At 45.6% G+C, this 23,191-nt stretch overlaps 2 protein-coding genes across 3 annotated transcripts in view; both read left to right on the top strand.

Annotated features, from left to right (window-relative positions):
* Window positions 1-690: 690 nt before the first annotated feature.
* RADIL (Rap associating with DIL domain) overlaps window positions 691-23,191 on the top strand; it is a gene marked incomplete at its 5' end in the record, with an annotated part of 56,651 nt that continues 34,150 nt past the window's right edge. The window contains one exon of one of the 2 annotated variants that reach the window (XM_080941288.1): window positions 691-1,240. In XM_080941288.1, coding sequence (XP_080797414.1) covers window positions 706-1,240 — 535 coding nt within the window. The remainder of the gene's footprint in view (window positions 1,241-23,191) is intronic. The other variant, XM_080941287.1, reaches the window with a different exon arrangement.
* PAPOLB (poly(A) polymerase beta) lies at window positions 13,128-15,056 on the top strand (the record flags this gene model as incomplete). Its single annotated transcript, XM_080940673.1, has 1 exon — window positions 13,128-15,056. One exon carries the CDS (start codon window positions 13,128-13,130, stop codon window positions 15,054-15,056), a length of 1,929 nt encoding a protein of 642 aa, XP_080796799.1.

Genomic DNA, 23,191 nt, shown 5'->3' with positions numbered 1-23,191 from the left:
GAAGTCTGAATCTCAGCCCTCATGCTTACACAGCAAGTGCCCTTCCCCACTGAACTTCTCCTCAGTTCCAGGCCTATACTTTAGTATTATTACTGTTTTGTGGCTGTGGCTGTGGTCGTTTTCCCAGCTCTGCTTGTGTTTGGGATGAACTTTGTCTTTTGTATAATAGACTGGCATAGACAAACTTGAACTCGCAGAGGGTCAGGGCTCTGCTCTCAAGTTGAATATGGCTTGTTTTGTGTTTGCTTTTGTTTTTGTAGCTTTGACATGGCTATATGATGGGCATGTCCCCTAGGACAGAGAACTTGCCTTACAGATACTGTGTGCTTTGTCCCTGTCCACCTGCAGTCACTACTCCTGTGCTCAACACTTCTCAGAAGTCATACAGCCCTAAGGTGGTTACTAGGACTTCCTCCCACTTCCAGCCAGTGGTTTTCCCTGGAAGCACTTCAGTCTATCAGATCTGCTGTGTCCCTTGCACCTCACAGGCTCTGACTTGTCAGTGCCATTGCTGGGGTCTGGCTTCAGGTGCTGTGAATGACAGGATGGCCCAGGACTGTGTCCTCTGCTGGGTTGGCCTCCTGTCGGTTGCTTCATGTCCCTGATACTTGGCCCTAACCCGTACTGCTTTGTTCTCTTAGGCTGCAGCCTTCCCCCAGCCACTGGTTGAAAGCCTCTGTGATCATTCATGAAGACACACCCACCATGTTTTATGGAACTCAGTTCATCATGTCTCCTCCCACCAAGAATAAGCTGAAGCGGCAGAGCCAGCTGCTATCCACTATGCTGTCCCGGACACTGAGCTACAAGTATCGTGACCTGGATTCCACTTTCTGCAGCCTAGGTGCCAGTGATGACCCCTCGGAGCTCTCCACGCAGCTCTCAGCCCCTGGGGTCCTGAAGGTGTTTGGGGACAGTGTCTGTACAGGCACCCACTATAAGAGTGTCCTGGCCACTGGCGCCTCCAGCGCCCAGGAGCTGGTGAAAGAAGCGCTGGAACGCTATGCCCTGGACCCTGAGTGTGCCGGCCAGTATGTGCTATGTGATGTTGTGGGCCAGGCTGGGGACTCTGGACAGCGGTGGCAGGCCCAGTGCTTCCGAGTATTTGGGGACAATGAGAAGCCCCTCTTGATCCAGGAGTTATGGAAACCCCGAGAAGGCTTGTCCCGGAGGTTTGAGCTGAGGAAGAAATCAGATGTGGAAGAGCTGGCAGCGAAGGATGTGGATACCACCACAGCAGGTGAGGAAGGGTCGGGATCCAGTGTGGAAGAATGGCTGCAGGGTGACAGGCAGAAAGAGCAGAACATGGGGGAAGGTGGGAACCAGTGGGGCTGTGAGTAGTCATTATCATCCTCAGAGGTCTGGCTAACCTTACTGGACATGTGCATTAACTATAGAACACTTGGTAGCCATTTCAGTGGCTTCTGTTACCTTGTATAGTCCCAGAGACCCATGGGTTCTGTGTTGTTGACCTTCCACAGAGTCCCTCTCATCTTAGGGTGGCCAGATAGAAAGACAAGAAGACCCTTGTCATATACCCTCACAAAAGTGCCAGGTCCAAGGGACTCTGGTGCCAAGTGGCCGCAGGAGGAGATGCAGCAGGTTAGCAGTGCCTCAGGCGGTCTAGCGGCGGTTGGTTGTCACACTTGTTGTGGACTTTAGGAGCAGGGCAACTTGGCTTGCTCTGGGCCTCAGGGACGTGGATGGTGGTTTGGCGCTTATGACTTTATTATTCAACTGATACAAAGAAATTAGTTGTTTTGCCAGATTTTATGTTTTTCAATTAGCTAACATTTTTGAAGGAATGTTTTAGATTTATTTTATGTGTGTGATGTGGAGGTTAGAAGTCAAACTGTAAGAGTCAGTTCCCTTTGTCATGTGGATCCCAGCAACTGACAGAACTATGTGTGAACAGTGTAAGCAATCTTATGGTGCACTCAGGTCAGGGAACAACTCTGTGGCGTGAGTTCCCTTTCCACAGTGGGTTCTGGGAAGCCAACTCCGGCTTTTCTCCTCCTCATTCCCTAAGACAGAGTCTTACACTGTGCTTGGAGCTAGGCTAGTGGCCAGAAAGTCCCGGTGGTTTGTGTGACACTCTCGATGATGGGTTCACCTAGCATTTTATATGGTGCAGAGGATTAGAACTATGTTTCATGTTTGCATAACAAACATTCTTACTCACTGAGCCAAAATCTCAGTCCCCCAGCAACATTTTGGGTCTTCTTCTGTTTCATCATGAGGCCTAATGAGACCAACAGAGGGGCTGCTGCTGGTGCCCTGTGTCCACGGGTCTGTCTGTCATTAGGCCCTTAAGTTGTGTCCCCTGGGTGAGGTAGAGCGTTGGCTAACCTATGTCATGGTGGATGCTGGCTACTGTGGATGTAGTCTGTAGATTTTTCTCACCTCGTTCAGCACTGTGCTCACAGGAGGCCAGGTCAGAGGAAGTTCCACAGCTCACAGCCTCTCTCTCTTGGTGGCTATGAAAACCTTGATAAAGAGCCCATTCTTCATTGGCCAGGCGGAGTGACCCACTTAGGCTCTAGGGGGTCATGTTACTGCCCAAGCAGGCCCAGCCCAAGGGAAGACTTTCCTGCCTGCCATTCTGGGTGTGATGAAGGTGCTTAGTACCTTCTGGCCAGGGCAAGGGCTCTGAGGATTATGGTAGATTCTTTGTCACAGGAATGCCCATTCTGCTGCAGCTCCTCCTCCCTACTCTTTCGTTTTGGCAGTCCCGGGGAATTGAACCTAGGACCTCACCCATCCTAGGCAAGCATTCTGCCACTAAGCTAGAGCCTCAATCTTTGTCCATGCTTCTTAATCAGCATTATAGCAACTATAGAGTCTCTGCTTCGGCCTAGGAGATGTAAAGGGAAGAAAGAGCAGGCCCGGCTCAGTTGGAAAGCCAAGGGTGCCCTTGTAACTGGCACCCTTGTAACCGGCACCCATGTAACACAGCATGGTGACCTAATGATGGACAGACTTGGCCTGGAACTTACTATGTAGACCAGGCTGGCCTCAAACTCACAGAGATCAGTCTGCTTGCCTCTGCCTTCTAAGTGCTAGGATTAAAGGTATTTGTTACATAGCTGGGATCAGCCCCCTTCTTGTTCCCACAAAGAGGCTGCTGCTGGGGGCTTTCAGGAGCTTCTTTCAGGCATTAGAGCACCAGGGTGTCAGAAGCCTGAGGACAAGCAGCCTTGGGAACAGGAACTGAGCTCTAGCTGGCAGTTCACCTGCTTCTAGAGAATCACTGGGGCACAGCACCCATGGGGATGCTCTGTGTCATGCTTGGGCTCTGTTTTCCATAAACATTGCTTTTTTTGTGCGGTGATTTCCTGATTTTCTAGCTTATCAAAATATGGGCTGCCTGTTTGGGAGGCAGGCGGAGGTGGAGGTGGAACACACTGGGCTGGAAGGCAGCTCTTGATAGTTTCCCAGGGGCTGGAATTTAGGGCCTGTGCCACGAGGAGAGGGCTCTGTGTCCTGTCGGTGAGATAAAGATTACAATCACTTGCATGCACTATGGGGAGAGTGACAGCAGGGCCATGTGGTTTTTGTCAGCACCTTAGGAAGAATGAAGAATAAGCCTTGCTTAAAATCATGGTAAGAGCAAGTATAAGGTCAGCAGGACTGTTTGGGAATGCTTGCGCTTGCGCACTCTCTCTGTCAGTGTTGTATTGGAGACGGAACTAGGGGCTTGCATATGCTAAGCTGAACCACACCCCATCCACACTGGGGGATTCTAGGCAGGGGCTCTACCATTGAACAAGGTATACCTTCTTTTTTAATACTGTTTTTAAATTTGTATGTGTGCACATGTGTAGAGAGGTGGGATTTCCTGAAGCTGGCATTACTGATGGTTGTGAGCTGCCTGATGAGGGTGTTAGAACTGAATTGGGTAAATTCTCTTTTTTAAAAATACATTGTATTATTTTTTAAAGATTTATTTATTACATATAAGTACACTGTAGCTGTCTTCAGACACACCAGAAGAGGGCATCGGATTCTATTACAGATGGTTGTGAGCCACCGTGTGGTTGTTGGGATTTGAACTTAGGACTCTGGAAGAATAGTCAGTGCTCTAACCACTGAGCCATCTCTCCAGCCCGTGGGTAAATTCTCTTAACCATGGAGTCATACCTCCAGCCTTCCAGATCCTTTTTCATTTTATTTTGAGATAGAGTCTCATTACTTTTTCCAAGCTGGCCTTGGTCTCACTATGTAGCCTGTGCTAGCCCCAAACTTGTGATCCCCTACGTCATCTTCCTGATTGGCTAGGATAACAACTCCTTGTCACTATGCTTTAGCCCTACTGCCCTTTATTCCCTATGCAGAGCCGAGTTAGCCCTTGATTTTTCTACCACAGCTTCCCGGACATATCTGAGTGGGAGAAGGCTTTGCTAGTGGGAGGTGTCTTGTGTATTCTAGTGTGTGGAGCAGCTCCTCCTGCCCCTGCCTGACTCCCCGCATTGTAAGAATAATGTCTCCTCCTACTGCCACACATCCTCTGGTGATTGAGAGCCCACTTTACACCTCAAAGGCCGACTCAGCCCAGATGGTTGGTTTTTGTTACCCAGCATCTTACCCTGGAGGCCAAGCAGGTGTCTGGGACCTACCTGCAGCCTTTAGGCTGTTTGTGAACCAGGATGCTTTGAGGGCTGAAGACCTTGGAAACTCAGTATTTGTTAATGGGGAATGGTGGAACTGCCATTTGTTCTGGACCTCTTCCTGTCCAGCCTTAGATGGGCTCCTTTCCCGGAACAGGATGGCCGTTTCTGCTTTGGGTATCTTCTCCATAAAAAAGTAAGCAATTAGGACCACTGAGATTTGAGGCTACAGATTTGATGATAGCAGATACCCGACTTGTGACCGAAGAGCAGCCTATTGAAAGTTTGCTGTGGTGCCTGACATTTATTGGCACCAGTGAAGTGTGGGAGGGGTGTTGAGAGATGCTCAGTCAGTAAAGTGCTTGGATCCCCACAGTGTGGAAAAAGCTGTATATCGCGGCATGTGCCATTATTTCAGTGCGCAAAGATGGAGGCAGGAGAATTCCAGGCTAACCAGTCTAGGTGAAGCAGCTACTGCCAGGTTCAGTGACACACACACACACACACACACACACACACACACACACACATACACACACACACACACTGGAGAAGAGAGGTCCTCTATGGGTCTCAGCTTTCGTGTGTACCCAGGATTTTAGGTTGGGTATTTTCTGACAGAAAATGGGGAGTTAATACATAAATCTGCTCAGTTCAGCATGGCCAGGACATAGACACATTGCCTCTTGGAGTTGGACGTGGCCAAGGTTGTCAATCGCAGAGTGCTTGGCTCTAAATCTGCATTTTTTTCCCCCATGAACTTTGTTACCTAAGGGCAGGCAGCAGCTTGGGAACTTCCAGGAAGAGGCCACAATGAAGCCACTGCTTCTGCCGTGCGCTGGTTATTTCTTATGTGTTCTGTCCCCAAGAACCACCTCCTGTGATCATTTGTGCTTGGAATACTTTTCCTCTGCTCTTAATCAGAGTTTTGAGAGAGGGTCTCATGTACTCCAGCTGTCTGCAAGCTCAGTGTGTGTGGTGGAGGCCTAAACCCCTGATTCTCTTGCTCCCTCCTCCCTAGGACTCAGATGACAGGTGAGCGCCACCCACCGCCTGAATCTAATTTCTGAGTTGCTGCCTTTCCACCAGTCTCCTTGTAGTGGGTGCTTGGTGGTAGACTCATTTTGGAAAATAGTTATTTCATGTGGTTTGATGAAAACCAAAACAATGAGCTTTTCTTCAGCAGTCTGAAACAATTTACATCAATTTACAAACACAGGAGGCAGGGGAGGTACATCCATCCCATCACACTGTCATGATCCATTGCTGGACAGACATATGGACAATTTTCTTTGTTTTTAAGTTTGTTAAAATTACATTCATTGTTTGGGGGTGCACACTGTGATACAAATTTGGAAGTCAGAGGACACCTTGTAAGAGTTGGTTCTCTCCTCCCACCATGTGGTTGTGAGGATCAAACTCAGGTGGTCGGGCTTGGCAGCAAGAGCCTCAATTTACCTACTGAGCCACTTCCAAGGACAGATTTGTTGGGAATGAACATTGCAGTGGGACTGAAAGTGTCACAGTAAGTCACATGTGCATTCATGGCAAAGAAAAGAGCTTTTAATAAGAAAACATTCCTTTAAAAGTTGCATGAGGTGTTTTGAAATGGTCACCCCTAGCTGCAACAGGCTGGCAGCAGTCCAAGGTGACAAGCAGTTGCTCACCAGATGTCCTTGAGAAGTTTTTCTGGGTGAAGTGAGAACAGCCTTTGTAGAAGACTGCCATTCCAGCAGACCCTCCTGGAATGGTATTGTTATCATGGATGTGTGTGAGAGATGTCCTCTCTTGTAACACCCCAACCTTATTATTAATGTTTGACACAATGAGTTTATTTTGATTCTGACAACTTTTACCCAGGGAAGAATTTCAGAAATTGAGGAAAATGCATGATGCTGGATAGGAAATGAGCTGCTCCTGGGGAGCTCCAGGTTCTTCCATGTGTTAGCACATGGGCTTGGGAATGGAAATGTCACTAGGTATGCAGTTGAGGGTGTGTGTGTGTGTACACATGTAAAGAAAAATTCTCATCCTCAGATTCCTCACCAAGTTCAAAATTCTCCATTTACCTTAACACTTGGCACAAATTGGAATTTTCAGATGAGAACATGTTTACAACTGTCATGGTCAGTTGTAGTTTATGATGTCAGCATCTCTTAGACTTTTCAGAACCTTGTGACTGCTTTAGTGACACTGAGTTAATATTCTGAGAAGGATATATTTTTAACTTCATTAGTCAGCAGTTGTGTAGCTGTCTACTAACAAAGTAACATATTTGTGGGCCTAGTGATCAAACCCACAGCCTCATACATGCTAGATGAGAGCTCTTACAGCCCCAACTGCTTTAAAATTGTCTTTTAAAAAAGTTTTATGTGTATGGGTGTTTTGCCTATGTGTAATCTGTATAGCAGTGCATGCTTGGTGCCTTCAGAGGCCAGAAGAGGGCATCAGATGCTCTGGAACTAGATTTTCATACCCGTGTTAGCTGCTGTGTGGGTGCTGGGAATTGAACCTGGGTCCTCTGGAAGAGCAGCTCATGTTCTTAATCACAGAACCATCTCTCTGGCCCCAGTAACCTGATAATAATTTTTCCTACTGCACAAAACTTCAGCCTTTATAGTGTTTATTTACTTTTTTGTGTGTAGGTGGTGTGTATACGTGTGTTCATATGTTTATGTGGGTGCGTCCATTCATGTGTGTACATTAAGTGGATGTATGAATATGACTCTGGGTCTCAGTCACTCTCTTTTAGTGAGCAAGCACACTCATGGCATCCAGTGCTCACCAGTTCTGGTTAGTCTTGCTAACCAGCTTGTGCCTGGCATCCCTTGTTTCTGTCTCTGGAGTGCTGGCATCAGAGAAGGTTGCCATGCTTATCTGGCTTTTGTGCATAGGTTCTGAGGTCCGATTTCCCTCTATCTACTGAGCCATTCCTCAGCTGAAGGAGCCTTTTCCACAGCTGTCTTGAAGCAGGTTCCACAGGAATGATGCTCTAAATTCCAAATTAGAAGAGATTCCACATGGCCATTGGCCGATTGAAGCATCTCTAATATTAATAACCTTGTAGTTATGTAATTACTCTATCAGAACCATGTTAGCACCTACTAGTTCCCATGGTACTATTGGTTCAAAGTGTTTTTCCTTGATGTACTCTAATGCTATTAGGAATGTATGTTGTAGTAACAGCTAATTGTGCCCAGGTCTGCCTCTAGCTGCAGGAGAAATGGGACCATCAAATACTTTGGCTTTTCAGCCTCTGTAGTAGAACACAAAAGAGTTGTGAGGTGGGGATATGCAGTTCCCAGCCTGCCATAAATACATAATGTAAAAAGGAATCATTTATTTTCCTAAAGCAGTAGATGGTTACTATAGATATTGGTGTGGGGCTGACGTGGGTAAGAAGGCTGCCTCACTCCTGTTCATTTGCTAACCAACACTGAGTAACCCCTGTGTGTCAGGCACTTGATGTGGTGCTGCATACAGGGCAGTTCACAAGCAAACAGATCTGGTTCTTAGGTAACTGAGAATCTATCAGCAATAATAATGAAAACAAAAGCTCTTCAAGGTGCCAGGCTGGGGGTGGGGCATGTGCCTTTAATCCCAGCACTTGGAAGGCAGAGGCAGGCAGACCCTCTGAGTTCAAGGCCAGCCTGGTCTACCCAAGGGAGTTCCAGGATAGCCAGGGCTACACAGAGAGAACCCTTTCTTGAACCTAACCCTCAACACCCCCCCCCCAAAATAAAAAACAAAAAAAAAATCTCTCAAGAAGCTGGAAAGAAGACTCAAAGGTTAAGAAAGCTCGCTACATAGTCATGAGGATCCAAGTTTGGATCCTAGAACTCACCTAACAAGCCAGGCTTGGTCTTGTGCATCTGCCTGTAACCAGTGCTGTAGCTAGCTGAAAATTGTGTTTCAGGCTTGGAGGGAGACTATAACTCAAAAGAATAAGATGGAGTGCCTGCCTCTATTCCTACACAGGCACACCACTCATGTAACACATGTGTGTTCCCACCACACATGCGTGCGCAAGAACACACAATGCACACACACCACAACTTATCAGGGAACAACTATAAATATTTATGGAGCTAGGGATGCAGATCAGTGATAACACATTGGCCTAGAATGAACCTAGGCTCAATCCCCTTTACCAACAACAGCAACAACAACAATCAAACAAAACCCTTACAGAGCACAAGCAAAAACAATTTAGTTATGAGTTAGGAGATCTCTCTGAGGAGATGAACTTGGAGCTTGCCTTTGTGGGAGATGATAGCATACATACCAGGTGAAGAGAGCAGTGGGCAGTTGGTGGAGCAGGAAGAACATTCTGGACAAAGGAACAATATTATTCAAAGACCAGAGATAAGAAGAAGCAAACAGGAAGGCCGGGCAGTCAGTATTGGGAAGTGGCAGTTGTAAGGAAAAGATGACAGGGCACCAATGAAAGGAAAAGTCACTGAAAGGAAAAGTCACGGGGCACCAATGTTGTGAAAAGATGACGTCCTGGGTTTCAGCACCAATGTTGGGAGAAGGATGAAGAGAGTGGGGGGCATATGGCCCATAGAGGTGCAGCGAGGTCTGGGGGCAAGGGAGATGCCTCTGGGGGGGTCCATGTTGGGAATCCCTTCGCCCTAAGGGACCAGCCACACCGCAGAATAGTACAGAATAGAGTTTATTCAGGTCATGGGAGAGTTAAGAGAGTGGTAGAGGCAGAGAGAGAGAAAGAGAGAGAGAGAGAGAGAGAGAGAGAGAGAGAGAGAGAGAGAGGGAATTAGAGGAATAGAGGCTGGCCATGAGCACGTGGAGAGAGAGGGGGGGAAGGGAAGGGGAAGAGGAGGGGTAGGTAGGGCTGGGAGAGCAAGAGAGCCAGGAGGCAAGAGAGGTCAAGAGAGAGAGGAGGGGGCAAGCAGCCCCTCTTATAGTGTCAGGTCACTGGGGCGGAGCATACCTGGCTACTGCCAGGTAATTGAGGGGTGGGGTTTACAGAATCCCAACAGCAGTGCCAGGGAGTTACTCTGGACTTAAACGAAGTACAAGAGGCCATTAAAGCATGTACAAACCCATTTTGGATCCTGAGGCTGGAATACTTTGAGAAGGTCAGTAATGAGTTGACAGGAGACGTTTCACCAGAGCAGTGCTTAGACTCCAGTTAAAGGTGGAGAGAAGTGAATAAAGTAGAACCAACAGTGTTGGGAAAGTAATTGGATGTTGAAAATTAGAAAGGATGAAGCACCAAGAATGAAGCCCAGGATTCAGGATCCATGGAGGTTCGATTTTCTAAATGGAGGCTACAGAGAGAAACAGCTTATGGGAGAGTGGGAAGAACCATTCTTTCTTCTTCATTCATTCATTTATCATGTACATATGACACACATGCTGTGGCACACATGTGGAGGTCAGAGGACAACTTTTAGGAATCAGTTTTCAATACCCAGGGTTTGGAGATCTCAATTAGGGCTTGAGGCTTATGCAGCAAGTGCTTTTACAAACCCTTGAGCCATTTTGCTGACCCAGGTGTTCTCTTTAAATGACAAAGTTTGAGACATTCAAGGTGATAATATTGGAGTCATATTGTATGGACCCACTGCTTAGGAGAGAGGGTCTGATTATAAAAAGTTAATATGCAAGAGGGTGATATTTCTTTATAGATAGGGTCTCATAGCCCAGGCTGGCCTGGAACTCACGATGTAGTCCAGGCTGGTTTTAATCCCATGAATCTCCTGCTCCAGCCTCTCTAATGCCGAGTTACATGCATAAGCCACCAAGACTAGTTGGTGATGTTAAAACTGTGGAAACTGACAGAGCATGCAGGTAGTGAGCATGCAGTGAGGAGAGATAAGGGCTTATGCAGATACCAGAGGACCTCCAACCTCTTGAAGCTAAGTAATGGAGGAGAAGCCAGTAAGGCAAACTGAGAAAGGCAGCAAGTGTCCAGAGGTATACAAGGAATAGGAGCGAAACTTATATAGTGGTTTTTTGGCCAAACATAAGGTTTCTGTGGGTCAGAAACAATGAAGATCATTGGATTCATTGAATTGGTAACACAGAAGTAACCAAAACTTAGATAATTCTGGAAAATGCATAAAGAATGTAGACACGATGAATGAACACTCTGTTATCTTTCCAATGTATAGGTTAATTCCCCACCCTAAATAAAGGACATTTCTGTGGGTTTCAGAAAAAAGATCAGCCATGGGATCTTTTGAATGTGTGTCATGTGTGTTAGTGATATGCATGTGTACATGAGTGTGGAGTGTGGAAGCTAGGGCATGACCATGGGTGTGATTCCTCGGGAGCTGTCTGCCTCGTTGGTCGACATCCCATCAAGCAGGCTCTCTAGGCTTCCAGTACAGGAATCTGTCTGTGCCCCATTCTCTAATACTGCAAGTGTGCCCACTGTGCCCACTTTTTATATGGGTTCCAGGGACTGAGTCCATGTAGCTTCATGGGGATGCCTACATAGCAACGCTTCACTGACTGACCTCTTTCCCGATGAAACACAGGATCTCAATTGGTTGTGAAACTGTAATTTCCCTGAGAGGCATCTGTCGGTTTGGACAACTAAGAAGCTTAAACTTGGAGCTGGAGCAGTGGCTCAGTGGTTAAAAGCACATGGTGGTCTTCCAGAGGACCAGAGTCTGAGTCTCAGCACCCCTGTCTTAAACAGCTGCTGAGGATGCATGTATACTCACCCAAAAATACACACACACATGCAAATAAAAAACAAAAATAAAATAATAAGGGAACTTGAGCTTGACAGTGGACAAGAGAGACAGAGCCCTTCGAGACCTTAGGAAGATGGGCAGTTAGCACGGAGACCTGGTCTCCTTTCTGAGGAAGTTGGACTCTCCAAGGGTAGTGTGCTGGGTACCTGCCTGGTATACAGATGACAAGGAAAGTTTTTTTTTTTTTTTGACCTGGGTTTTCGATGGTGAAAAGTTTAAAAACTTTCTTGAGAATTAAAAAGCACATTTTGTCCCATATGTATTTGGGTCTGGATTATAGTGGATAAAAAAAATTAAGTCATACCAGGTGTGGAAACCTTTAATCCCAGGACTCAGGAGATAGAGGTAGGAGGATCTCTGTGAATGTGAGGCCATCCTGGTCTACATATTGTGCTCCAGGGCAGCCAGAACAATATAGAGACACTGTCTCAAAGAAGAAAAAGAAAAAGGAAAGAAACATCATACACAATTTAGTAGGTATAAGACCATCTGGCAAACTAAAGGTAATCCTACTTGGAAGAACATAATCCACTATGTGGACATCCCAATCCTCTCTACAAATGAGCTCATAACAAAAATAAGAGGACACAAAAGGGAATGTGCACAGAAATCCATGAAGACAGCACAGCACAGAATTAGACTCTCAGGAGCATTATTGGCTACTGAATACTAATGCATGTGCACCATATTTGAAGATGAGTAGCATGAAACAATATATCACCTCCAAAATAGAGATATGTTTAAAAGAACAAGAGAATTGTGAGGGTTAGCTTTCTAGGACTTTCTAGTTGTGATTGTAGTGTAAGTTCTTCTCACCTTCCCTGTAATTGATGGTAACCTAGAATTGTAGGTCAAATAAACCCTTTACCCCTAAGTTGTTTTTTGTCAGCAACAGGAGTGAAACTGGAACAATACTACAAAAACAAACAGTGCACTTCAGTGGTGCTTTAACTGCACACTGTATGTAACTGAAGTAAGAATGGAGAAGTGAGAGATCTGGTGTCACCCACAAACAAGCACAGATCTGGAACACGGGAAGAATGGGAAGGTTTATCATGTATCTAAATGAAGAGAACCGAGAGAATGTCGGGAAGAGCATATTCCAAGCATAGGCGTGGGAATCTTCTAGAGGCCATGGAATGAAAAGGACTCCTTGCTCTGGTGCAGGAATCCCAGCGTGCCCTTGTAAATTGAGAACATTTACCTTGCACACACACAGCAGTGGAACTGTGGGACCTTAGGACAGAGATTTAAGTATGGTCTAGAAGAAGACCAAAGGCCATACAGTTTGGCTTGATGGTAACGTCTCAGCAGAAGCCAAGGAAAGCAGAAGCCAGTGCAACAAGTGACACCAGGGCCTGATGAGAGCGCCACTGTCACTCTGGGTCTAGCAGGAGCATCCCCTGGAATCTGCTTGGGGATAGAGGATCGTGCATTGTCCCTCAAGAGAGACTTCTCAGAACCCAGCCAGCATGGCAGGCCACAATGGCGCTCTTCCCGAAGCCCTCTAGCGCGAGAATTTCCTGCAATCTCGTGAGAGCGGCAGCGGCCGGTGCGCAGGCGCGTGCGTGCGCGGTCGGTTCTGGAACGCGACCGCTGAGGAGCCCGGCGCCATGTTTCCCCGGAGGGGTACCAGGGGAAGCGCTTGAGGCGGCGGGCTCGGAGCGGAGCGGGGGGGCCGACAGGGCCGGCCGGCAGGAGCCCGCCCCTCGCGCCTTCGGATCATGAGCCGAGCAGAGGCCACCGAGGTCGCGGTGGCGGGGCAAGTGCCCTGGCGGCGCGGGAGCTAGAGATGATGCCATTTGCGGTGACCACACAAGGAGCACAACAACCGGCTCCCGCCCCGAAGCAGTACGGCATATCGTCCCCCATCAGCCTGGCCGCCCCCAAGGACACAGACCGCGAACTCACCCAGAAGCTGATTGAGACCCTCCAGCCCTTCGGGGTGTTTGAAGAGGAAGAGGAACTGCAGCGCAGGATTTTAATTTTGCAGAAATTAAATAATCTGGTGAAGGAATGGATCCGAGAAATCAGTGAAAGCAGGAATCTTCCACAAGCTGTAATTGAGAATGTTGGGGGGAAAATTTTTACGTTCGGCTCTTACCGACTAGGAGTACACACAAAAGGTGCAGATATCGATGCGTTGTGTGTTGCACCAAGACACGTGGATCGAAATGACTTTTTCACCTCCTTTTATGACAAATTGAAACTACAGGAGGAAGTAAAAGATTTAAGAGCTGTTGAGGAGGCCTTTGTGCCGGTTATCAAACTGTGTTTTGATGGAATAGAGATTGATATTTTGTTTGCAAGATTAGCATTGCAGACTATTCCGGAAGATTTGGACCTACGAGATGACAGTCTGCTTAAAAATTTAGATATTAGGTGCATAAGAAGCCTTAATGGTTGCCGGGTAACTGATGAAATTTTACATCTAGTACCAAACATTGACAGTTTCAGGTTAACACTGAGAGCCATCAAATTATGGGCCAAATGCCACAACATCTACTCCAATATATTGGGTTTCCTTGGAGGTGTTTCCTGGGCTATGCTAGTCGCAAGAACTTGCCAGCTTTATCCAAATGCAATAGCATCCACTCTTGTACGAAAATTTTTCTTGGTGTTTTCTGAGTGGGAATGGCCAAATCCAGTGTTGTTAAAAGAACCAGAAGAACGAAATCTTAACTTGCCTGTATGGGACCCAAGAGTGAATCCTAGTGACAGGTACCATCTTATGCCTATAATTACACCAGCATACCCACAGCAGAACTCCACATACAATGTGTCTGTTTCAACACGGATGGTCATGATTGAGGAGTTTAAGCAAGGGCTTGCTATCACACATGAAATTCTGCTGAATAAGGCAGAATGGTCTAAACTTTTTGAAGCTCCAAGCTTTTTTCAAAAGTACAAGCATTATATTGTACTTCTGGCAAGTGCACCAACAGAGAAACAACATTTAGAGTGGGTGGGCTTGGTAGAATCAAAGATCCGAATCCTGGTTGGGAGCCTGGAAAAGAATGAATTCATTACTCTGGCACATGTAAATCCCCAGTCATTTCCAGCACCAAAAGAAAATGTTGACAAGGAAGAATTTCGTACTATGTGGGTAATCGGGTTAGTGCTGAAAAAGCCAGAAAATTCTGAAATTCTCAGTATTGATCTCACCTATGATATTCAGTCTTTCACAGACACAGTGTACAGACAAGCAATAAATAGTAAGATGTTTGAGATGGATATGAAGATTGCTGCAATGCATCTAAGAAGAAAGGAACTTCATCAGCTACTTCCAAATCATGTTCTTCAGAAAAAGGAAACGCATTTAACAGAAGGTGTACGATTGACGGCTGTGAATGACAGCAGCCTTCTTTTATCTATAGACAGTGAAAACAGCATGACTGCACCTTCACCTACTGGCACTATAAAGACAGGCCCACTAACTGGAAACCCTCAGGGCAGAAACAGTCCTGCTCTGGCTGTTATGGCAGCATCTATGACCAACATACAGTTTCCTGACGTTTCTTTGCAGCATGTGAATCCCATAGAAAGCCCCGGGATTGCACTGAGTGAAAGTATCCCTCAGATTCCCTTACAACCTACCATTTCACCACCACCTAAGCCTACAATGACCAGAGTTGTTTCTTCGACACATCTGGTAAACCATCCATCTAGACCTTCAGGAAACACAGCAGCGAACATACCTAATCCTATACTAGGAGTCTAGAAGACATTCTCACCTGATAAGAAAGGAACAAGAAACCCAACAGAAGAGAAGGAACCAGATAGACGAGTCCAGCTTAGACACTACTCAGACAGCAGCTTCTCTGTTGGCCTCTCAGGAAACACCTGGGAACAGATAAGCCCGGTATCCCTGTTTTTCCTAGAGATTCTATTCCTTTTATTGAGAGTTCAATAAAACAGATTCAATGGATAGAAACCACCTCAAAGGCCCTTACACAAATTTTTGCAAATTGAATTTGTCGCTTTCGGATATTAAAGGAAAATAAGGGACCCAGACTAGATAAGACTCAAAATAGATTCATACTCGATTGGTAACTGTTTTTACTGGCCTAATCTTGAACCGAAGTCCAGATTAGCATTTAAAACCAGAAGTACTGTTACTCATGCCTCAGATCATTAGCATATTGATAGCAGTTACATTATTTCAGAGAACTAATGATAGAGAAGAGAAAAAACCCCTCCAGCTGTATTCATTTCTATCCATGACTGACATTAGAATTAGATTTATGTTTGATCCACTGTTGGGAAATTTGCAATACAAGCTATAAGAACCCCTTATTTTAGCACTTTATGGGATTTTTTTAAATTTAATTTTTCCATTATGAGCTAGAACTAATTTTTGCCTTTGCACTTCAGAGAATTTTCACTATTTTTCTTCCCCTGAAAAGGCTTCTGTACTAATCTTAAAGTTGTATGCTATTTTTGTAGTAATATACTTGAGAAAGCACAAAACTCTATATCTCCATTCCCAGGAGGTGGCTACACCTTTTAAAATGGAATGTAGACTCCAAGGGCATTCATTTGACATCAAAACCATAATTACTAAGTATTTTGTTTCTGTGGGACAAGATCAAGAAATGGTATATGGGTTTTATCTGTAGAATTGTTCGGGAGAATGTATAATCAGCAACTAGGTATTTTCTCAGAGTTCTACATTCTTTTGTCCTTAATCATTTGCCCTCAAACAGAAAACCTTTGATTTCATCCTCTTCGCATTAAGCATGCATGCATACATGTTACATCTTAAAAGTTCAAAATATTAATATCCAAACCATGATGTGAATCCAAAAGTTCTTTGGCCACATGGCACAGAACACCAGATTCTAACTGTGGTTAATATCTCTAGAAAACTGGGCCAGTATTCATATTACTGATGTTCTTGATCTTCACTGACGTAAGACTTTCTAGATCACAGAGTATCTGCTCTGGAAGAAAACTAGTTTCCAATTTTAAATATGTAAGCAAAAGGCATTTTTACTCTTAAGAATTTTAAGCCATATTTTATTTTAATGCAGTACCAGAATTTATCAGATAAGAGTGTACAGTCATACAAAAATAATTTCCACAAAGCACTTGTCATCTAGTTGGTTTTCTACTCTTCAACCAAGTCTTAGGGATATTATAATGTAGAGCTGCTTCTTGATAAAGTAGCAGAATCCCCATATGTAGGAACCATGAGGGCCAACAGATGTCACTGAATGATAGCTTTAGTCTTCCTTAATTCAGATACAGCAAACTTAATAGCTCATCTGAGCAGCCAGGTCTGTCTCTCCCTTTCCCTCTCTAACTCTTCCTTTCTGTTCTGCCCATTTTCTCCCATGTCAAGTCAAAATTGTTTAACTCTTCTTGTCCTTCTAGATTAGTTTTCAGTCTTTCCTTTTAAACTACGAAGTAATTGAGACTTTCTGATCCCTAGACTGCTGGACCTCTGTCTGTCACACTTCTGCTCTGTGCAAGTTCACTTTGCCCTTCCACCAGCATAAGAAAGCACACGGCTTTGTATTTCAAATAGCTACAATGTCTGCTGGAGACAGCTAGGCACAAACTTAGTCTCCTCATTTTGTTTACACATTGGAAAAATGTTTATTAAATGTTTAGTGTAACTATGCCTGTTTTTTTTTAAAACCAAGCTGGAAACTTGGGACTTTTGAAGTCTAGTTTTTTATTACGTGAATACCAGACTATTTTTTCATGTGATGTGCATAGTGTCTCCTGACTGGAGTTTGCTGTTATGTAGTATCTGTACTCCTTGTATTTTCGAGCACTATTTTGAAAGCAGATAATGTATTTCTCCATTACAAACACAATAAAAATAAATGCCAAACAACCTGGAACCAAAACACTGGCCAGATGTTTAAGTCTGATGTAAGAATTCAGATGTCCATTTTATTTTTTAGGGTTCTTGGGATGGAACCTAACACCTTGTATGCATAAGGCAAGCACTCTGCTATAGAGCTGCATTTCCGGACCCAGAACGTCTTCACTGTTCAGAAGGAGGTGGCAGGGCTGACTTTCTCAACTTTATGCCGTGGAAAACACAGGGTATAGTGTCTGTGGAGGACACACAAAGGGTCCAAATGTCAAAAGGAAAGACTTTAAAAGGAAGGGGATCAGCATGGTGGGTACCAGGGTTGTAAGCACAGCCCTGGGGAAGCTGAGGTGGAGGATGACTTCAGTTTGGGAGTTGGTGATCTACTCTGTTTAGTGAGACCTAAAGGGATATGCTGAGGGACAGGGGTGGGGGGCAGGGGTGTACTGCATAAGTGGAGATTGTCGGTGTGGAGGAGGAGAAGAGAAGGGTCTAGGAGGAGGCAGAGCTGCAGGGAAGTGGAACTTGTCCGTACTGAGCATATTGAGAGTACTGAGTGGGAGGACGGAGGAAGGGGCTGCAGTGAGGTGGAGCTTGTTGCTATGGGGCTGGGGAGCTGCTGCTGAGATTGAAGGAGCATACCAAAATGAGAGGACACAGGGTGCAGGTGAGAAAACTTTGCATGGGGACAGGGACAGGAGGGTCCAACATTAATGACAGGAGAGACCTTGCTAGGGAAGGAGGGTGCTGTATGACATGTTTGTCCCACTTAGTTGTAACAGAAAATAGCAAAGCAAAAATGAGCAGACTTCAAAGTGTGTTATTATAACACAACATTTAACATCAGTTCTTTAATACTGGGCCTTTGGGCAGCCTAGTGTAGTGGTTGCTGAACTTTTCCTCCAGAGGGCTGGCTAGTGAATAGTTTGAGCTTTGGGAAGCTGTATGGTCTCTGTCATAACCACTTAACTCTGCCCTGTCGAGGAAAGAAACAGATAATACAGCAGCAGATGGCTCCGGCTGGATTTGTCACTATCCCCACCCCCTAGCAAGTATTGGCTACAATAATCCCATGGACATTTATCATAGATCCCTCTACTCAACCACTAGCAAATGCGCCCCATTCTCAGGGAACTAATGGGCATGTGTAGCAGTCAGAAAATAAGGGTCAATCTATTTCTAAGTATTAATGTATGACTCTAGTATTGTAACTTAGACATCGTAACAAGCCAAGGCTAGCAAGATGGCTCAGAAGGTAAAGGTACTTGCTGTAAAAACCTGATGATGTGAGTCTGATTCCCTAAAACCCACCATGGAAGTAGAGAACAGACTCCAAAACTTGATCTCTAGAGCTCTATATTCTAACTGTAGCATATGTGTGCTCACATTTACACACTTATAGAGGCACTTGCTGGCTCCTCCCTTCTATTCTGGAGCACCCGTCCTTTTTGGTGACAGCATGTCTGTCAAGCAGTGTCCTGTTGGGATCCGTTCATTGCATGTCCTCTGTCATGCTCAGTCCTGGCAATTTCCACTGACAGAATTTTCTCAGGAGCCTTGTGGGCTGCATGGGATTTCCTGGGAATTCACTACACTGCAGCAAAGCCACGCCCACAGACATTTTTGAGTTCATTCCTTCTGTTTTTAGCCTCCATAGTCAAACAGTGCACTTAAGTTTCCTTGAGGTCCTCTAGCCTAGAAAATCCATGGCAGCCCCCCTCATCCCTTGAAAGAAGCTCCTGTGAAGTCGAGCACTCTGGTGTGAGGGATTTTGTTTTTAGGACTTTTTAATTCATATTTTATATGTATAGGTGTTTTGTCTGCATATATGTGCACCACATGAGTGCCTGATGCCCACTGAGGCCAGAAGGTGTCAGGTCTCCCAGAGGTGGGGTTACATGCAGATGGGAGCCACCTCAGGTGGGTGGTTGCTGGGAACTGAACTCAGATCACTTGCAAGAGCATCAAGAGCTCTTAATTAAGTGCTGAGGCCTCTCTGCAGCCCCTGAGAGATATGTTTGCACCCGGGCCTTGTGTGCTCCAGCACTGAACTGTACCTCCAGCAACACATTTTTTTTTAAAAACTATCTTTGGTTTCATTAGAGGCATATCTGCAGCCTCACTGAGCTTTTTTCTTTGTGACACACTTGGGCAGTCATTGCCCCACCCTGTCTTCTGGTGAGATGTCACAGCACTTTCTAAGTCACCCTGTCCTAGCTGTTTCCTTGCTCTCCAGAAAGCTCAATTTCCTCTTTTTCCTGCCTTCATAGTATGCAGCAGGCCAGTCCTTCCTTTCCCATTCCTCAAGCCCCAGCCTGATTTCCAGCACCTTTCTGCATGTGGGGTACTTGTCAGCTGTACATGGTTTCTGTATACTAACTAGCATGTCTGTAATTGTTCTTGATGGCAAGAACACCAGCTGGAGACTACATGCTCTTGGTGGAGTCTGGGCACAGGGTCACCCCTGCTCCACCCAGATTGCACAGGGCAAACTGCAGTGTCAGTATTGTTGTGGTTCACCTTTCTGGTGTTTGGAGGCCTTTGTCTAGCTCTGGTCATGGACTGAAACTTTCTGCATTCTTTCTCTTCATCCTTCCCTGCTCCTTCCGTGTAGAGCACCCTGACTTCTGCAGCCAGCTGAAGAAGTCCCTCAGATCAGAAGGGACACATGTGATGAGGACCAGACCCTGCTCCACATTTTAAGATCCACAGATAAGGACTTTGATTTATTAGAAAAGTTTCCTCTCCTGTGCATCATGACCCCAGGAGTGACCACAGCAGAGATGTGGACCCCCTGAAGATGCTGCCTAGCACTTGCCTTGCCTTCTCCTGCCCCCCCCACTCCATACATATCACATAACTCTACACTTTTGTTGGTGTTGCTCAGAGCTAACTGGGGCAGCATAGTGAGTTCGAAATCAGTCTGGGTTACATGCTGAGGAAGTAAGAATGGAAAGAAGTCTACTAAATCTAAACATAGATTTATATAATCTGTGTAATAGTCAAATAGATTTGGAGCTCAAGGTGTGTATGTGCGTGCGTGTGTGTCTCTGTGTGTGTTTTACCTGAAATAAATCTCTTCAGGGCTTACAGTTGTTCTACCACTGAGCCACACCCCAGCCCCTCACTGGGGATTCTAGGGAGGGGCTCTACCACTGAGATCCCAGGTGTCTTCCCAATGCAGAGTCCTCAGTGCCACACTGAGGACTGAGTGCCACACATACAACGCCATTCTCCATATCTTAACCCTGATAGAAGTGTGCATTTCAGTGTCTCCCTGATCTCCCTGATAGGCACAGGTTCTGGGAATGGCCAGTCAGAACTTCTGCCTATGTGCCTGTGTCCACACATGCCTGCTGTGTTACAACTCTGCTCCAGGGACACCAGGTGAACTGTTGAATCCCAGCCACTGCATAGCTCGTGGTGAAGAGGGATACTTTCCAGTTTCAGAGGTGTGAGTATGCACAAGAAAGTACACTTAGGAATCAAAGTAGATCTCGTTCGTGAGGACACTCATGTTCTTTCAGCACATTGAAAAGTGTGTCCTTTCAAAGCCTCTTACCTTCAGCTAGATGTGTGTACAGTTAAAGGAATGCTTTCCCACTGCCACTTAAGACCAAATTAAAAACAAAATCCTGGCTCTCTTTCAACTCTCCCTTCTTCCTAGTTTGCTCTCCCCAGAGGCCACAGCATTCGGCTGTGAGTTATTTCTTGTTTGCCATTTCTGTGTGTGCAGGCATACATGTGTAGGTTTGAGTATGCATGCTGGGGTGTACATGTGGAGGTCAGAGGACAGCCTCAGGCGTTGTTCCTCAGGTGCCCTATACCTTTTTTGTTTGTTCATTTTGAGACAGAGTCTCTCATGGCCTGGACATTACCAACTGGGCTAGACAGGCTGGCCAACGAGCCCAGAGGATCTGCATGTCTCCTTCTTCCCAGTGCTAATACAAGTGCCTGTCATAGCTAGTATTTTGCATTGCCTTCTGGGAACTGAACTTGGGTCCTTTTCTTTCAAGGCAAGTATTTTACAGCCTGAGCTGTCCCCAGCCCCAAGGCCATCCTTTAAAATTACACTGTTGTCCTATCACTTTTTGAGTTTTAGAACTTTGGACATTATCTAATAATTTCCTGCCAGATGAACCATCTGCACTTCCCCATTCGGTTGGTTTCTCTCTACTCATTGTGGTCACAGTTTAAATTCAATTAAAAACCAAGATTTTAGAGGCTAGAGATATAGCTCAGTTGGCAGAGTGTTTGGCTATCACGGAGGAAGCCCTGAGTTAGACCTCCAGCACCACATCAGCTAGCCACGGTAGCAAAGCCTGTATCTCAGCACGTGGAAGGGAGAGGCAGGGGGATGACGGTTCAAGAGTCATCCCCACACACAATGAGGTCAAGGCCATTATTGTGTTAAGGGAGACTCTGTCTCAAAAAGTGCGTGCATGGGGGAGCGGGGCTAGATAGTGAGACTCTATCTCAAAATAAGCATGTCAGGGCTTTGGTTTGTATTTAATATTTATACGGAAGATTGGGATATGCCAAATGTGGTGGTTTGAATAAGACACCCCCATATACTTATATACTTAAATGTTGGGTTCCTAGTTAGTGCAGTGTTTGAGAAGGGTTAGGAGGTGTGGCCTTGTTGGAGGAGCTGCGTCACTGGGGTAGGCTTTGAGGTTTCACACACCAAGCTGGTCTTGCTCTCTCTGCCTCCTGACTGCACATCAGGATGTGAGTCGTCAGCACCGTGGCTCCTCCGGAAGTGTAAACTTAGTTAAATGCTTCCTTTCCTATTGCCCTGGTCATGGTGTCTTCACAGCAATAAAACCCTAAGACTCCAAGATTGATTTCTCTCATCTGAACTTTAATTTTGTTCTAATTGATGAAGATTACTTTAGGCTCTCTGCTTTTTCTTGGCACTTATCACTAAGAAGATTCTAATTAGTTGAAACAGAAAAGCCTCAAACTCGTGGTATTCCTTCTGCTTCAGCCTTCCAAGTGCTGGGATGACAGGCGTGAGTTACACCAGGGATGCCCCCCTCTCTGTTGTTCAGATATATTATTTTCTTTGTTTTAGATCTATTGGGGGGGGGGTCTGGCTGGCCTGGAACAGTGCATAGACCAGACTAACCTTGAACTCAGATCTCCTGCTTCTGCCTCCTGAGCACTGTCCCCTCTTCAGCTCCATACTGAGTATTTCATCAGTTGCAGCTTCTTGCAGCCTGTTTTCCTTGTTTCTGTCAGGCTAGGGCTATCTTAGAGAAATGATATCTGCTGTGTTTTAATGACTTTTATGACATGATCTGATATGATATTCCCTAGATCCTGAGGTATCCTTTACACCCTTAAAATGGCCTGATTTTAGCATCAAATTCAGTGACGCTTCAGCACCTTCGCAGACTTCTTGGTCATCACCACACCTGTACTGCTGATGCTGACCCGACAGCCCAGAGTCCTCTTCTACCTGGAGAGAAACTGGGGGTGGATGAGCAGAAAGCTGTTAGTGTTGGCAGTTCCAGGCCCTGGAGACCCACCCAGAGGCTCACAGCCTTGAGATCTAGGCTGATTGCTCTGGTTCTAGGACAGTGGTTCTGAGCCTCCTAATGCTGTGACCCTTTGATACAGTTCCTTATATTGTGGGGATCTCCAGCCATAAAATTATTTTTTTAAACTTTTTTTTAAAGGTTTATTTATTTATGTACGGTAGCTGTCTTCAGACACACCAGAGGAGGGCATCAGATCCCATTACAGGTGGTTGTGAGCCACCATGTGGGTGCTGGGAATTGAACTCAGGACCTCTGGAAGAGCAGTCAGTGCTATTAACTGCTGAGCCATCTCTGCAGCCATAAAATTATTTTCATTGTTACTTTGTAACTATACTTTTGCTACTGCTATGAATTGTAATGTAAATAGTTTTGTAGAAAGTGCTTTGCTCTAGGTTCCCAAAGTAGAGTCGGCATCAGAGGTCCAGGCACTTCCTGGACTTCAAACAGCAACATAGGCAGTAGCAGTGGGCATTAGATGGAACC

This window comes from Micromys minutus, assembly GCF_963924665.1.
Source record: "Micromys minutus genome assembly, chromosome: 29".
NCBI classification, from domain to species: Eukaryota; Metazoa; Chordata; class Mammalia; order Rodentia; family Muridae; genus Micromys; species Micromys minutus.
The sequence above is the reverse complement of the archived record's forward strand: the minus strand, read 5'-3'. Positions and strand labels throughout refer to the sequence as shown.